General features: G+C 44.8%; 1 protein-coding gene across 2 annotated transcripts in view; it reads left to right on the top strand.

The window, feature by feature from the left end:
- Positions 1-16,715, top strand: part of srgap3 (SLIT-ROBO Rho GTPase activating protein 3) — a 289,258-nt gene that overhangs the window by 87,196 nt on the left and 185,347 nt on the right. For both annotated transcript variants that reach the window (XM_063067831.1, XM_063067830.1), the window contains exon 2: positions 10,853-11,048. In XM_063067831.1, coding sequence (XP_062923901.1) covers positions 10,853-11,048 — 196 coding nt within the window. The remainder of the gene's footprint in view (positions 1-10,852; positions 11,049-16,715) is intronic.

Below are 16,715 nucleotides of genomic sequence, written 5' to 3'. Positions count from 1 at the left end.
TGTCCATGTCCACTCCATCTAGGCCTTTCAATGTTCAGTAGGTTCAGGGAGATCCCTCTCATTCCTCTAAACTCCAGTGAGTACAGGGAACATTCCTTTGATGAAGAAGAACATTTGAAGATGACATTTGAAAACTTGCATCAAAACTTAAGTACTGGGTGAGGGTAAGTATTCTTTTGTCACCCTGTAATATGATTTTCTGCTATCCCACACCGGGTTTACTTCAACAGTGATTAGTGGGGTACCGCAAGGCTCAGTGCTGGGACCCCAGTTGTTTGCAATACATATTAATGACTTAGACGAGGGAATTAAATGTAGCATCTCCAAGTTTGCGTATGACACGAAGCTGGGCGGTAGTGTTAGCTGTGAGGAGGATGCTAAGACTTGGATAGGTTAGGTGTGTGGGCAAATTCATGGCAGATGCTATTTAATGTGGATAAATGTGAGGTTATCCATTTTGGTGGCAAAAATAGGAAAACAGATTATTATCTGAATGGTGGCCGATTAGGAAAAGGGGAGGTGCCACGAGACCTGGGTGTCATTATACACCAGTCATTGAAAGTGGGCATGCAGGTACCGCAGGCAGTGAAAAAGGCGAATGGTATGCTGGCATTCTATTTTCTATGTTTCTATGTTTCTATGTTTCTATTCATAGAAAGAGGGTTCGAGTACAGGAGCAGGGAGGTACTACTGCAGTTGTACAAGGCCTTGGTGAGACCACACCTGGAGTACTGTGTGCAGTTTTGGTCCCCTAATCTGAGGAAAGACATTCTTGCCATAGAGGGAGTACAAAGATGGTTCACCAGATTGATTCCTGGGATGGCAGGACTTTCATATGATGAAAGACTGGATCGACTAGGCTTATACTTGCTGGAATTTAGAAGATTGAGGGGGGATCTTATTGAAACGTATAAAATCCGAAAGGGATTGGACAGGCTAGATGCAGGAAGATTGTTCCCGATGTTGAGGAGGTCCAGAACGAGGGGTCACAGTTTGAGGATAAAGGGGAAGCCTTTTAGGACCGAGATGAGGAAAAACTTCTTCACACGGAGAGTGGTGAATCTGTGGAATTCTCTGCCACAGGAAACAGTTGAGGCCAGTTCATTGGCTCTATTTAAGAAGAAGTTAGATATGGCCCTTGTGGCTAAAGGGATCAGGGGTTATGGAAGGAAGGCTGGTACAGGGTTCTGAGTTGGATGATCAGCCATGATCATACTGAATGGTGGTGCAGGCTCGAAGGGCCGAATGGCCTACTCCTGCACCTATTTTCTATGTTTCTACACATCCATGCATTGCCTGGATGAATTGAAACGTGTTGGCTGAATTTTTCAACTGCCTGCACCTCCACCTCCACAGAGCTGTGTGAAACACTGAGACAGCTCTCCGAGCTGTGGTGTACATCTCCTTTCAGCTCCCTGGGGCCCTCCATTTGCTCAGCTCCCGACACCCTGCTGTGAGTGCGAGCAGGACGCTGTACTCTTTTTCAGCTTCCTCCCATCTGGAAGGCAAACTGTTAACGCTGCCTCTTAACTTGTCATATGAAGTTTGAAACAATCAGACTTGTTTTATGAAGTTTGACTACATACTGCATATTTTGTCATTAGCTGACCCTGCCTACAGCCTGCTTGCAGACTTGGTGTGTAAGCACAGGGGCTGTTCCGCTCCATTGAGCCTACCATCATGTACTAGGGTGTCCATTGCTCAGTTTTATTCTTTCATTTAGAGATACAGCACAGTAACAAACCCTCCCAGCCCCACCCAATGACACCCACGTAGCCAACATGCGCACAAACGCTGCCAACATTCGGGTCTTCCTCTGACTACCTCCCTTACACTTTCATAATCAACGTGCAGCCAAACTGCGGTCTTCTTCCAAGTGATGAACCTTCACATTTAATCTCCCTCTGTCCGAACATTTGAAAATCTAAGCCATCAGTTCCGAACTCTTCCCTACTTCACTGGTTTGCTGCCACCTGCGGCTCTGTACGCACCCGTGACACGTCCTCCAGTCGGATAGCACTGGGTTTGGAAGCAACATTTTATTTAGAAACAATATTGCCTATTGCCCAGTGTCGCCTATGCTAACCTACATCCCATCCTCATCCCTGTCAATTCTGCGTTTCCAAATCATCGCCTGTAATTAGCACCAACTGATTTTTAGCACTAAACTGCATTTTCTCTCATGTAGACATCCTGCATGTTGTCCAACAAAACAGGTTAGTCAGCTTCCACCTTCTCAAATCTACTTTCAGGTGAAAGGTCAGTGCCCATCCAAGGTGCGATGTGTTGTGAGTTCAGCAAAGCTCACCTGCTCAGCGCTGTTGTTGTTTTTTTGGTTTATTGAGTTGCTGTCACCTTCCTGTCAGCTTCAGCCACTCTGGCCATTCTCCTCTAACCTCTCTCGTTAACAAGGTGTTTTCACCCACAGAACTGCCACTCATTGGATTTTTTTTTTGTCTTTTGCACCATTCTCTTTAAAGGAGAGACTGTCGTGCTTGAAAATCCCAGGAGTGCTACATCTGTCCATTCACCTCCTCCTTCACTTCCATTAAGAGTCTTAAACAGTCTTTCCATGTGAGGCAACATTTCAACTGTGAATCTGCTGGGGTATTCTATTGTGTTAAAGATAGCGGAATCAAAGGTTATGGGGATAAGGCAGGAAGTGGATGCTGATTGTGGATGATCAGCCATGATCACAGAGAATGGCAGTGCTGGCTCGAAGGGCCGAATGGCCTACTCCTGCATCTATTGTCTATTGAGATCAACAGTTTCTAAGGCATCCAAACCACCCTGTCTGGCATCAGCAGGCTTCCCATGGTCAAAGTCAATTAGATCACAGTTCTTCCCCATTCTGATGTTTGGTCTGAACAACAACTGAACTTCTTGACCATGTCTGCGTGCTTTTGTGCATTGAGCTGCTACCATATGATTGGCTGATTAGATTTCCATCTTTCCAAGATAGTGCTGGCAATATAGGGTGATATTTTGCAGGCACTACTGACTATTCTGCTAACTATACTCTTTCTGGGCTATAATCTCTGCAACCAACAGCCTGTAACCTGAAAGATCTGATGTTTTTGCAGTATCCTGAAGGATATGGTGAACTTTACTCTCAAGAATGCAAATACAGCCATGTCACCCATTGCTGGAGGGGACTTTGGGCCAGATTAAAAATTTGGGTCCGATCGAGTGGCCTGATAAAGTGGCCACAGAGTGTATCTGACAAGACTCAGATTGGTTTACTCTTTATGAATAGCATTTTTTTTAAATAGCAGATGATTAATTGAATTTAAATTCCACAACTGCCATGGTGGGATTTGAACTCTGATCTCTGGATTACTGGTCTGGTTGGTTATCCACTGCACCAACACACACCCTGTAAAGCAAACCCCACGCAATCCACCTTGGATGGACGGAAGTGACAAGCTCTGTTTGCCACGCCGCAGATTTTAGAAAATTAAGACACTGCAGATGCTGAAAATCTGAAATAAAAATAGGGAATGCTGGAAACGCTCAGAAGGTCAGGCAGCATCTGTGGTAAGACAAATGGTTAACGTGTTAGGTCTGCTACTGATCATTGTCAGTGTGGATTCATTGGGATGGAAGGACTGAATCACTGAATAAAATAATTTTAAAAAGCAAGCATGGACATTCTGCGATTATTAAAGGCAATTTAAAAATTGTGATCTAAGTTGGAAAAAGAAAAATGAGCATTGGCGAAATAGTCCCCTTGACTCTCTCCCCATATTCCTAAATTAGACCCTGTGTGTGATGTTCTTCTGGCTTCGGGAGCACGGTCCCGGTAAAATTGCTGGGAACTTGCATTGGACATTTCTTGCACAAATACTGTTTAGCAGAGTCTCCATTGAAGAATCAAAGAAATTCTGAGTCCTCGTTTTTGAGAAGTACCCCAGAAACAGATCAGAATCGGGTTTATTATCTCTGACTTACAGGACTGTGCAAAAGCCTTCGGCACATATCCATAGCTAGGGTGCCTAAGGGTTTTACACACTACAGTAGTCACTGTATGTATCACACTGTAATGCTGCTGCAGACAAAAAAAACAGGTTTCATGATATATGTGAGTAATGTTAAACCTGATTCTGATATGGGCCTCTATTGTGGATTGAGAGTGGGAAGGGAATCAGGGTTGAGAAAAGGGAATGGGAGTGGGGAGGGAGCGGGAAGGACAAGAGAGACATTCTGTAATGATCAATAAACCAATTGTTTAGAATCAAAAGACCTTGCCTAGTGTCCCAGGGCTGGGTGTGTCTGCACCTGCACCACGGCTCGCCTTCTCTGCCGCCTGTCCCACACCCCTCCCCCAGTGCTCCACCCTCGCCAGTCCCAACACCCTTTGTTTCCACTAGATTCACAAACTCCCTCTCTGGTCCACATTGACAAATACAATACTGTGCAAAAGTCTTATATACAGGATACACACATACAGTATATATATTTATAAAATACAGTATACAGTATATGTATATATTTATAAATTAAATGAGTAGTTCAAAAGGAAAGAAAGAATTCTGAGGTAAAGTCCATTAGCTCATTAATGGTTTAGAAATCTGATGGCAGAAGGAAAGAAACTGTTCCTAAATAAGACTGTAGTGGCCCCTCCCTAATGTGAATGTCTTTGGTAACATACCAAAACTCTTCAAACTCCTAATGAAATATAGCCGCTGGTGTGGCATCACCATCAATATGTTGGGCCCTGGATAGATGGGCACGTAGCCAAGTGGTTAAGGCATTGGACTAGCGACTTGAAGGTCGTGAGTTTGAGCCCCAGCCAAGGGAATGTGTTGTGTCCTTGAGCAAGGCACTTAATCACACATTGCTCTGCGACAACACTGATGCCAAGCTGTATGGGTCCTAATGCCCTTCCCTTGGACAACATTGGTGGCGTGGAGAGGGGAGACTTGCAGCATGGGCAACTGCTGGTGTTCCATATAACCTTGCCCAGGCCTGCGCCTGGAGAGTGAAGACTTTCCAGGCGCAGATCCATGGTCTCGCAAGACTAACGGATGCCTTTATTTTATTTGGATAGATCCTCAGAGAGGCTGACACCCAGAATCAGAATCAGGTTTAATATCACCAGCATATGTCGTGAAATTTGTTAACTTAGCAGCAGCAGTTTAATGCAATACTGTACATGAGAATACAGAAAGAAAAAAATAAGTAAATCAGTTCCAGTAAGTATATATATGTAGATTAAATAGTTTGATTAAAAATAGCACAAAACTGAAATAATATTTTAAAAAGTGAGATAGTGTTAATGGTTCAATGTCCATTTAGTAATCAGATGGCAGAGGGGAAGAAGCTGTTCCTGAATCACTGAGTGTGTGCCTTCTGTATCTCCTACCTGACGGTAACAGTGAGAAAAGGGCATGTCCTGGGTGCTGGAGGTCCTTAATAATGGACGCTGCCTTTCTGAGACTCTGCTCCTTGAAGATTTGAAGATTTCTTGGATGTTATGGAAACTAGTACCCAAGATGGAGCTGACCTGACTAATTTTACGACTTTCTGTAGCTTCTTTCGGTCAGGACCTAATGAAGGGTCTCGGCCCAAAATGTCGACAACTGTTTGCCGAGTTCCTCCAGCATTTTGTGTGTGTTGCTTGGATTTCCGGCATCTGTAGATTTTCTCTTGTTTGTTCACTCAATGGATTTGTGATGTGACAGTCTGGGTGGGGGCAGGAGGTGGGATTATGTTCGAATTCATTGCCGTGGGCATACATACCCAGTGTCATGACAGTTGGCTTTTGCAGAAGCAGTATGTTACAAACATGACAAATGTAAATTAACATCAATTTAAATTAACATGAGTTATATATAATCTACATGACAAAATAAACAAAAACAAACATAATGACTTTGGAGTAAATTGAGAGAAATGTTTGGGTTTTTCAGATCTGTTCAAGAGCCCGATAACAGGGGGGAAGAAGTTGTTGTTGAACCTTGAGGTGTGGGTCTTCAGGCTCTTGTACCTCTTGCCTGATGGCAGCTTTGAGAAGGCGGCTTCACCCTGATGGTGGATATCGCATTCCTGAGACATCGTGTCTTGTGGATGTTCTCAGTGGTGAAGAGACCTGTACCCACGCTGGAACTGTCTGAGTTCACCATTCCTGTAGCCTCTGATGTTCCCATATATCCGATTTTCCATACCAGGCCATGATGCAACCTGTCAGAACACTTTCTGCTGAGAGGTTTGACAGGCTTTGATGACATGCAGATTATTGTTAAACTCCTAAGAAAGCAGAGTAGCAGGGAAACAGCAAATTTGTCTCTCCACTGGTTTGACTTGGAAATTATTGAAAATAATGGTGGTTTTCTTGATTAGAAACTCAAGTGGGTGCAATTGAAATGCCAAATCAATACACATAATTCAGTGAAGTGTTTGGTGGAAAGGAAGGCAAACGTACTGTTTTAGTAATTAAGGTTTGTGTTAATATGTAGACCAGTGAATATTATCAAATCCATGATGAACTGTTGTTTGGATGGAGTCCTAAGTTGGTTTTGAATCTCCAGCAGTAATAAAGGCTAAAAATGATTCCAAGTAAATTAAGCTGTCAGAAGCAAGACCACAAATCTCCATTCTCTGTCTTTTAATAAGGAAACCATTATCAATCTGTTGTTATTTAGCAGTAACTCAAACAGAAACAAGTTTGTAAATAGGTCTCATTTGTGTCCTTGTTTATGTCATAGCGGCTATACTGAGGGTGCTTACCACCTCTCTGATCCCCCGCACTACCAGGAGTGGTCCTCAGATCATCTTCAACAGGAGATGCCTCAAAAAGGCGACACCCATTATTAACGATCCCCACGACCGAGGACATGCCCTCTTTTCATTGCTACTGTCAGTGTAAAGACACATGACCAGTATTTTAGGAACAGCCTTTTCTCCACCCCATCGCATTTCTAAGTGAACAATGAACCCATGAACACCATCTCACTATTTTTGCTCTCTCTTTGCACTACTTATTAATTTTTTTTTATATAAGAAATTTTTTTAGCCAGAGGGTGGTGAATCTGTGGAATTTGTTGCTACGGGCGGCAGTGGGGGGTCAAGTCATTGGATGTATTTAAGGCAGAGATTGATAGATATCTGAGTAGCCAGGGCATCAAAGGTTATGGTGAGAAGGCGGGGGAGTGGGACTAGATGGGAGAATGGATCAGCTCATGATAGAATGGCAGAGCAGACTCGATGGGCCGAATGGCCGACTTCTGCTCCTTTGTCTTAAGGTCTTATATTTCTTATCATAATTTATAGTATATTTTATGTATTGCACTGTACTGCTGTCACAAAACAACATATTTCACAACGTATGTCAGTGATAGTAACCTGGTTCTGGTTCTGAACACTGTCAGCTACTGCAGTTGTTGGTGGTGAGTTTATCAGTGGAGAGCTCTGGAAGTATTGAGTCGCAGTGGCTAGCTGCAATCTGTAATCTTGCGTGAGAGCTTGTAGCAGCTATAGTGTAGATCTCTAACCAATGCAGACCGTACTCACAGCCTGAGCTGCACCTCACTTCATGGTTAATCACTGAAGTGCATTTTGCACTGGATACCTGCAACCAGTGGTACATGGTACGCAGGAAATTAATTCAGCAATGCAGGCGGCCTTCCACATGGAGTAGTGGGGGATGGTGCCCCAAGCACGGCCAATGCATGGATGCAAGAGTGCGGGTTGGGCCTCGGTTTGCAGCAGGAGAGGCGGATGGGACCTCCGCTCAGCCCACATCTCGAGCAGCAGAGCAGCAGGGATGAGCCTAAGCATGCACTGATGCAGGTGAGCCCCGCAAGGCAAGCTCGGCAACCCTCTTCCCAGCAGGACCCGTAGACATTTAGAAGGGGCAAAATGGATTTATAGCTGCAGAAAGGGAGGACATCATGGAGGGGTTGACGACTGAGGCAGTGTGGGTGTAAGTCAGAAACAGAAGGGGAACAATCACTCTATTGGGAGTATTCTGTAGACTCCCCAATAGCAACAGAGACATTGAGAAACAGATCATGAGACAGATTTTGGAAAGGTGCAACAATAACAGGGTTGTTGACTTCATTTTCCTAATATTGATTGGCATCTCCTCAGTGCAAAGGGTTTAGATGAGATGGAATTTGTTAGGCGTGTCCAGGAAGGATTACTGGCACACTATGTCGACAGGCCAACGAGAGGGGAGGCCAGACTGGATCTGGTGCTAGGCAATGAAACACACAAGCTGTCAGATCTCTCGGTGGGTGAGCATTTCAGGGACAGTGACCACAACTCCCTGACCTTTACTATAGCCTTGGAGCAGACGGAATTGGAAAGCATTTAATTGGGGAAAGGGGAGTTATGTTGCAATTAGACAGGAGTATGGTAGAGTAAGATGTGAAAGGATGTACTCAGGGAAATGCGCAACAGAAATGTGACAGCAGTTCTATGCCCATTTGGTGAGGTCTTTCTTTGATTCTATTACGGTTATCAGATTTATTGAGTATGCCTACAAGAAAATGAATCTCAGGGTTGTATATGTGGCATAAATGTACTTCAATAATAAATTTACTTTGAACTTTGAACTCTAGAGGCTGTTTAGTGAACAATTGCATAGCTTTGTCCCACCGAGGCAGGGAAAGGACGGTAAGGTTGACGGGAGATGTGGAACATCTAGTCAAGATGAAGAAAGAAGCATACTTAAGGTTTATGAAGCAAAGCTTGAACAGGGCTCTAGAGGGTTACAAGGTAACCAGCAGGGAGCAGAAGCATGGACTTAGGAGAGCGGGAAGAGGACATGAGAAGGCCTTGGATTCAGGAAAACTCCAAGGTGTTCTATAGGTATGTGAAGAACAGGAGGATGGCTAGAGTAAGGGTATGTGTGACAACGTGGGTTGAGGAGCTGAGTCAGTTACAGTTTTCCCTTCCTTCAGGATTGGTGTGATTAACCTTGCCTCCAACGTGGGGTCCATTTCCAGAGGTTCAGGACACTGGTTGTTTGCGTCTTTGCTCAGACGTTGCAATAGTTCCAGCCATGCTGATGGCTGCACACTCTCCCCAGCCCTCATCTTCTTGCTCATTGAATGCTAGTTTCCATTCCCACCTCCAGAATACCGCCTACTAATGTAGCAAAGCAATGTGAGAAGGAGGCGGCATTGCCATGGTAACAGGCCTTATGATGCAGCCTGTCAAGGGGAAGACCATGATGCATCATCCATTTACTCTGAAAATTTATTCCTCTTCATCCTTGACTGTGGTTGCACAGAGCACGTACGGTTGGTTGCAGCAGTGAGTCACATCACCCAGGAACACCTGAGTGTGGATCCATCCCGGTGAGGCACGACAACCGCAGGATTGAGCTTCCTACCCCAGGGTCGGGGAACTGAAAATCAGCCAGGACCGAGAGACCTTCCTACCAACGCAATTTACCAAGCGGAAATTGGAGAGAGCTCAGCTGTGGACAAGACTTGTTCAAATATCCTCCTGCATAACCTGCTACCTCTCATCGCTGAAAACCTGCTACCACTTGCTGTTGAATAGCCTGCTGTCTCTCGTCACTGAAAAGCCTGCTGTACCTCACTGTTAGAGTCTTCCGACTCTCATCATTGCCGCCTCTCATCGTTGTCTAGCGTGCTGCCTCTCGTCACTGACCAGCCTGCTGCCCCTCATTGTTGACCAGCTCACTGCCTCTTGTCCATTGTCCAGCGTGCTGCCTCTTGTCGTTGATTAGCCTGTCACCTGGATTTGTTGACTAACCTGCTGCCTCTCCTCGTTAATGAGCTCACTGCCTCGGTCACTAATTAGCCTGCTGACTCTTGTGGCTGAATAAACACCCCACTGCCCCCATCCCTCGTCATGAAGGATAGGAATTTGGCTCAGGTCCCAGTGGGGTGCTGGCAGTTGTGGAAGCAGAGCTTGGGAAAACTTGACCGGTTCAGGATCAGAAAGGAGAACAAGGGTAAATTGATCTTGGTTGTAAATTGATCAGCAATGAATGGGAGTGGGAAGTATGGGGAGAACTGGGCAAAGCTTTTCTGTTCAACTGAATTACCTCCTGTGTAAGGTGTCAGCCGCACTAAGTGGATGGAATCCTTACCCCTGTATCAGAAATTTGTAAATTCCAGTCTCACCTGAGAGGCTTATTTTATCATGTATCAAAGCAGGCGAATGGGGTTGAAAGGGACAATAAGTCAGCCATAATGGAATAATGAAGCAGACTCGATGGACTGAATGGCAGAATTCTGTTCCTATGTTTTATGGTCCTATGCAGTTGACATAGTCCAGTCCGAGAGCATGATAGATACTAAACACAGGAGATTCTACAGATGCAGGAAATCCAGAGCAACACTCACCAAATGCTGGAGGAGCTCCACCATGATGAAGGGTCTCGGCCTCAAACATTGATTGTTTATTCCTCTCCAATGTTGCTGCCTGACCAGCTGAGTTTCTCCAGCACTTTGTGTGTTTTGTATGGTAGATACAGTCAGGATCTTTTGGAACAGAAGTTAGCTGACGTTCCCTGGGTAACCCAGTGAATATAGATTTTGTTGCACTATTTTGAAGAAACATCTGTAATGTTCTGTTTAAAATTCTTTGGTTCAAAAAACACTTAAATAATATTACCTAATCATTTATCACATCACTACTTGTGGGATGTTGCTGTGCATAAATAGGTCAAGGTCGAAGTAAATTTATTATGATTGTACATATATATAACCATATGTAACCTGGAGATGAATTTAATAAATAAGCTGATGTTACTGCAAAAATGATTAATTTCAAACCTTTTTGCAGAATCCCAGGTTGCTGTTGACTTATTACTGCTCCATTTCTTTCTCCCCTTCCGGTTTTAACCGATAGCCTTTCATGTCTGTTGTAGAAATCCGAGCACAGTTGGCGGAGCAGCTGAAATGCCTGGAGCAGCAATCGGAATCCCGTCTCCAGCTTCTGCAGGATTTACAGGAGTTCTTCAGGAGGAAGGCGGAGATCGAGGTGGAGTACTCGCGCAGCCTGGACAAGCTGGCAGAGAGGTTTGCAGCAAAGATCCGCAGCTCAAAGGAACATCAGCAGTTCAGGTAAACCCGGCCTGTGAATAAGCCTCCTTTGTAGCTTTATACAATTTCACTTCTTCCCTATTTCTGTGCAGCTGATGGCTTTCAGATGGTACCTTTGCCGGAACACGAGGTGAGCACTGAAAGGGATTGCAGTGAGCTCAGTGCCTAACTGTGCCTTTCAGGGAGATTTAAGAATGCAGGTACTAGAAGGAGTCAGAGATGGTCCAATTTTACTTGTGAAGGAAACTTGATAAAACAAAGATAAAAAGTTTCCATGTTTCACATTAATGCAGTAGGTTCCCTTGAAACATAGGGAGAGGCAAATTGGCGCATCACTCCTTTGCCAGCTCGCAGAAGAATCCCATTACTTTTTCCTATAGCTTAATATTGAGAATTTGGTTAAGAAAAGCATTCATAACTTTATTGTGAGCACCTGTCAACCACCACGTGAGCTATAGAGTAGAGTCATAGAAAAATACAACACAGAAACAGGCTTTTTGGCCCAACTGTCCCATAACAACCAAGATGCCTTTCTTAGCTAATTCCATTTGCTTGTGTTTGGCCTTCCTGCCTCTACAACTTTCCAAGTACCTGTCCAGGTGTCGATTAAATATTGTTATAGTGGCTACTTCAAATACTTCCTCTGGCAGCTTGTTCCACATACACACCACCCCTCTGTGTGAAGTTGCTCCACAAGCCCCTTTCAAATCTTTCCCCCGCTCACCTCAAATCAGAGAAAGGTAGAAATAAAGAAAGAAAGATAGATTAGCTTTATTTGGCACATGTACATCAAAACATACAATGAAAAATGTCAGTGATGCCAAATAAAATCAGCAAGGGTTGTGCTGTGTACCAGAAGTGTCACCACACTTCTGGCACCGACAAAGCATGCCCACAACTCACTCATCCTAAATGGACATCTTTGTGGGAGGAAACTGGAGCACCCAGAGGAGATCCATGTGGTCACACAGAGAATGTACAAACTCCTTACAGACAGCGGAGGTTTAGGTGAAAATGGAGAATGTTAAGAGGTGCTTATGAATGGGGCAGACTGACTCTTCAATGCACAGGGAGTGATACTGCCCTGGGGGTCCCTGAGATGTATGTGCTGAATGATGCAGGTCTAACTGCACTTGGAGTTTTGTGAGCAGATTTGGGCCCTTAACTAAGAAAGGATGTGCTGTCATTGGAGAGGGTCCAGAAGTTTGCACTAATGATCCCAGGATTGAAAGAGTGAATGTATGAGGAGCATTTGATGGCTCTGGGCCTGTACTCACTGGAGTTTAGAAGAATGAGAGGGGGGGGATCTCATTGAAGCCTGTCAAATATTGAAAGGTTTAGATAGAGTGGACGTGGAGAGAATCTTTCCAACAGTGGGGGAGTCTAGGACCAGGGGGCACAGCCACACAAGAATGTCCCTTGAGAATCAGAATCAGGTTTAATGTCACTGGCATATGTCGTGAAGTTTGTTGTTTTGTGGCAGCAGCACATTGCAAAACAAAATAATTAAACAATCTATATATCATAATAAGAAATAGGTATAAAAATTAAATTAAATCAGTAGTGCAAAAAGGGAGAAAACAAGAGTGAGGTAGTATCCATGGGTTTATTGTCCATTCAGAAATGGTGGAGGGGAAGAAGCTGTTCCTGAAACAGTGACTGTGTCTTCAGGCTCCTGTACCTCCTCCCTGATGGCAACAATGAGGGAAGGGCATGTCCTGGGTGATGGGGGTCAGTAATGATGGATGTATCTCCATTACCCCCTCCCTGATGGTCACAATGAGAAGAGGGCACGTCCTGGGTGATGGGGGTTCTTCACGATGGGTGTCGGCTTCTAGAGGTATCATCTTCTGAATGATGCTGGGAAGGCTTGTTGCCCATGATGGATCTGACTGAGTTTATAACTTTCTGCTGCTTTTTCTGATCCTGTGCAGTGGCTCCTCCATAGGAGAAGGTGATACAACTAGTTAGAATGCTTCCCAAGTTACACCTGTAGAAATTTGTGAGAGTGTTTGGTGACATACCAAGTTTCCTCAAATTACTAATGAAATATAGCCTCTTTCGTGCCTTTTTTGCAATTGCATCAATATGTTGGGCCCAGGACAGATCCTCAGAGATGTTGACACCAGGAACTTGAAACTGCTCACCCTTTCCACTGCTTTCCCTGGATGAGGAATCATGTGTTCTCCTGACTTCCCCTTCCTATTTATGGTTTTATTACTATTTATTATTTATGGTGCAACTGTAACGAAAACCAGTTTCTCCCGGGATCAATAAAGTATGGCTATGACTATGACTGAAGTCCACAATCAGTTCCTTGGTCTTACAGACATTGAGTACAAGGCTGTTGCTGTGACACCATTCAACCAGCTGATCTAGCTCACTTCTGTACACCTCCTCATCACCATCTGAAATTCTGCCAACGGTAGTTGTGTCATCAGCAAATTTCAACAGTCAATAGTTCCATTTAATATCAGAAAGTGTATACCTGAAATTCTTGTTCTTCACAGACATCCATGAAAACAGAACGGTACCCCAAAGAGTGAATGACAGAAAAAATGTTAGAACCCCAAAGCCCACCCACTCCTCCTCACCACACACAAGTAGCAGCAAAGCATCGACCCTCTCCCACTTCTGCAAAAAAGCATCAACACCCTCCACCCACCAAGCAAGGAATAGCAAAGCCCCCAAGAAAGATCTTCAGTACAAATCATTCACCCGACAATCCACATATTACAGGCTCTCTCCCTAATAAAGGGGCAGAGAGGCGCACACAGCAAGAGGGAAGACAAACAAGATAGAAAAAAAAACACTCACTGATTTACGATGTTAAAGTCTGCCGCGTTGCTTTTTTTTTGCTGAGTTCTCCGACTTGAGAATCGGCAACAAAGTGTTCCCCACCAACAAGAGAAAGAGAGGTAGAGAGAGGGATCTGAGTACAGAAACCTGATAGCTGATCTGCTGTTCCTGATGTTCAGTTTTCTCCTGTGATGCTTCAGTTCGTGGCACTGGCATAGAACTGGCTCATCCCCAGGGCCGCAAAGCCTTGGAACCCCAAAGGCAAGCTTGTCTTCTGGGCCGTATCCTTGGGATATCGATAAATAGCCAGTCGGAGAGCCCCAAGAGCAGTAGCCAACATCGTAAAGAACCCAAGTCTGAGTGCAGATGTAGGTCAGAGTCTTTGACAGAACCCCGTCCACCTTGAAAAGGAAAAAGGGAGACATTAAAGATAGAAATTAAGCTCTTTCCGCAGATGAGTTTGAAGAAGCCACTGTCTAGTGCCGTCGTAGCTCCGTCCCCCGATGGTGTTTGAGCTGTGCCTATCCATACATTTGTGGGTGTAGAGAGAGTAGAGCAGTGGGCTAAGCATGCATCCTTGAGGTGCACCAGTGTTGATTATCAGTGAGGAAGAGATAGTTTTTCTGATCTGCACTGACTGTGATCTCCCAGTGAGGAAGTCATGAATCCAGTTGCAGAGGGAGCTACAGTGGTTTTGGAGCTTGTTAATTAGAACTGAGGTATGATTGTGTTAAATGCTGAGCTGTAGTCAATAAACAACAGCCTGATGTAGATATTGCTGCTATCCAGATGATCCAAGATCGAGTGGAGAGCCAGTGAGATTGTATCCACTGTGGACCTGGTGTGGTGAGAGGCAAATTGCAGCGGGTCAAGTTCCTTGCTTAAGCAGGAGTTGATTATGGCCTTGAGCAGCCTCTCAAGGCACTTTATCACAGTGAATGTGAATGCCACTGGGCAGTGGTTATTGAGACAGCTCACCCTGCTCTTCTTCGGCACCAGTATGATTGTCGTCCTTTTGAAGCAGGTGGGAACTTCTGACTCAGTAATCAGATATTGAAAATGCCCTTCAACACTCCTGCCAGTTGGTTAGTACAGGTTTCAATGTCCTACCAGGTTACACCATCAGAGCCAGATTCCTTGCGAGGGTTCGCCCCTTGAAAGTTGTTCTGACATCGGCCTCCGAGACGGATATCACAGGGTCACCAGATGCTCTTTCAAAGCGTGCATAAAGGGCGTTGAGCTCATCTGGGAGTTACGGCATCGTGATGTTAGGTTTCACCTTGTAGGAAGCAATGGCCTGCAAACCCTGCCAGAGCTGACATGCATCCAACTCCATCTCTGACTTCAATCAGAATTGTTTTTTCACCCTTAAAATAGCCTTCCATAAGTCATACCTGGACTTCCTGGATAGTTCTGGGCCACCAGTATTGAATGCCACAGATCTAGCCCTCACCAGACTATGAATCTCCTGGTTCACCCATAACTTTTGGTTTTGGTATGTCTGGTATGTTCTCGAAGGCACACACCCATCTACACAGGTCTTGATGAAGTCGGTGACAACTGTGGCACATTCATTCAGATTCAAAGATGAGTCCCTGAATATTTTCCAGTCTGCTGACTCAAAGCAGTCCTGTAAGTGCTCCTCCATCTTCCTTTGTTCTCACCACTGGTGTTATAGACTTTAGTCTCTGCCTATACACTGGAAGAACTGTCCTGTCTATGCAGAGAATGGTAAAGCCATCAGGCTGCAGTGTTGCCTCCAAAATGGCGGATTTCCATAAAGCAAAGTGTAGTAGTCCCTGCTGTTCCACAAAGATGAGGAAGAATTTCTCCAGCCAGAGACTGATGAATCTGTGGAATTCATTGCCGCAGATGGCTGTGGAGGCTAAGTCATTGGGTATATTTAAAGTGGAAGTTGGTAGGTTTTTGATTAGTAAGGATGTCAAAGATTACAGGGAGAAGTCAGAAGAGTGGAGTTGAGAGGGACAGTAAATCAGTCATGATGTTCTGATCCTACGTCCTGTGTTCTAAATGGAGACATTCAGTGCAGTAAGCAGCAGTTCTGTGGGTGGAAATGCTTTGTTGATGAGAGAGGTCAGAGGAGAATGGCCAGACTGGTTCAAGCTGACAGGAAGGCGACAGTAACTCGAGTAACCATGCATTGCGGTTGTTCTGCGCAGAAAAGCATTCCTTGAACCTGGAAGTGAGTGGGCTACAGCAACAGAAGACCACGAACGCAGAGTCAGTGGCCACATGATTATGTGCAGGAGGTACCTAATAAAGTGGCTGCTGACTACATTTGACCTGAAGTGAGGTGGGAAGTTGGCCCATTGCCAGCACAGATAATGATAATTTCATGAAATTATCCCTCTGCCTGATGCTAAGTGAAACGCATCACTCTCAAATACTGCTACAGCAAACAGCGAGGCAGAAGCCTTTCCAGTGATCTTCCTTTGTCGCTAATGATTAACTAATGTTGGGTGTAGAAGAACTGGCAGCACTGTGATTGAAGAAAGAACATTGTACATGGACGGTAGGGGTATAGAGGGCATGGTCCCAGAGCAGGGAGTAGGCAATTTAAATGGTTTCAGCATGGACAAGATGGGCTGAAGGGCCTGTTTCAGTGCTGTACTTTTCTAAGGCTCTGTGACAAGCTCTTGTGGTTGGACTTGGATTACAGAAGAGCACATTGTGTGCCTACCCACTGCTCCCCACTGAATCATTGCTGCAGTGATCTGATCCTGTCATATGCATCTTGATAAAACTGGGCAGCACATACACTGTTATCAGTTATTATATCCTTTCTGTAGTTCAAAACCATGACACTGGGCACAACAGCACCGTGATGTTGGGGATTAGCAGCTCATGACGTGGAACATGCTTTTTGCA

This window comes from Mobula hypostoma, chromosome 15 (assembly GCF_963921235.1).
Source record: "Mobula hypostoma chromosome 15, sMobHyp1.1, whole genome shotgun sequence".
Taxonomy (NCBI): domain Eukaryota; kingdom Metazoa; phylum Chordata; class Chondrichthyes; order Myliobatiformes; family Myliobatidae; genus Mobula; species Mobula hypostoma.
The sequence above is the reverse complement of the archived record's forward strand: the minus strand, read 5'-3'. Positions and strand labels throughout refer to the sequence as shown.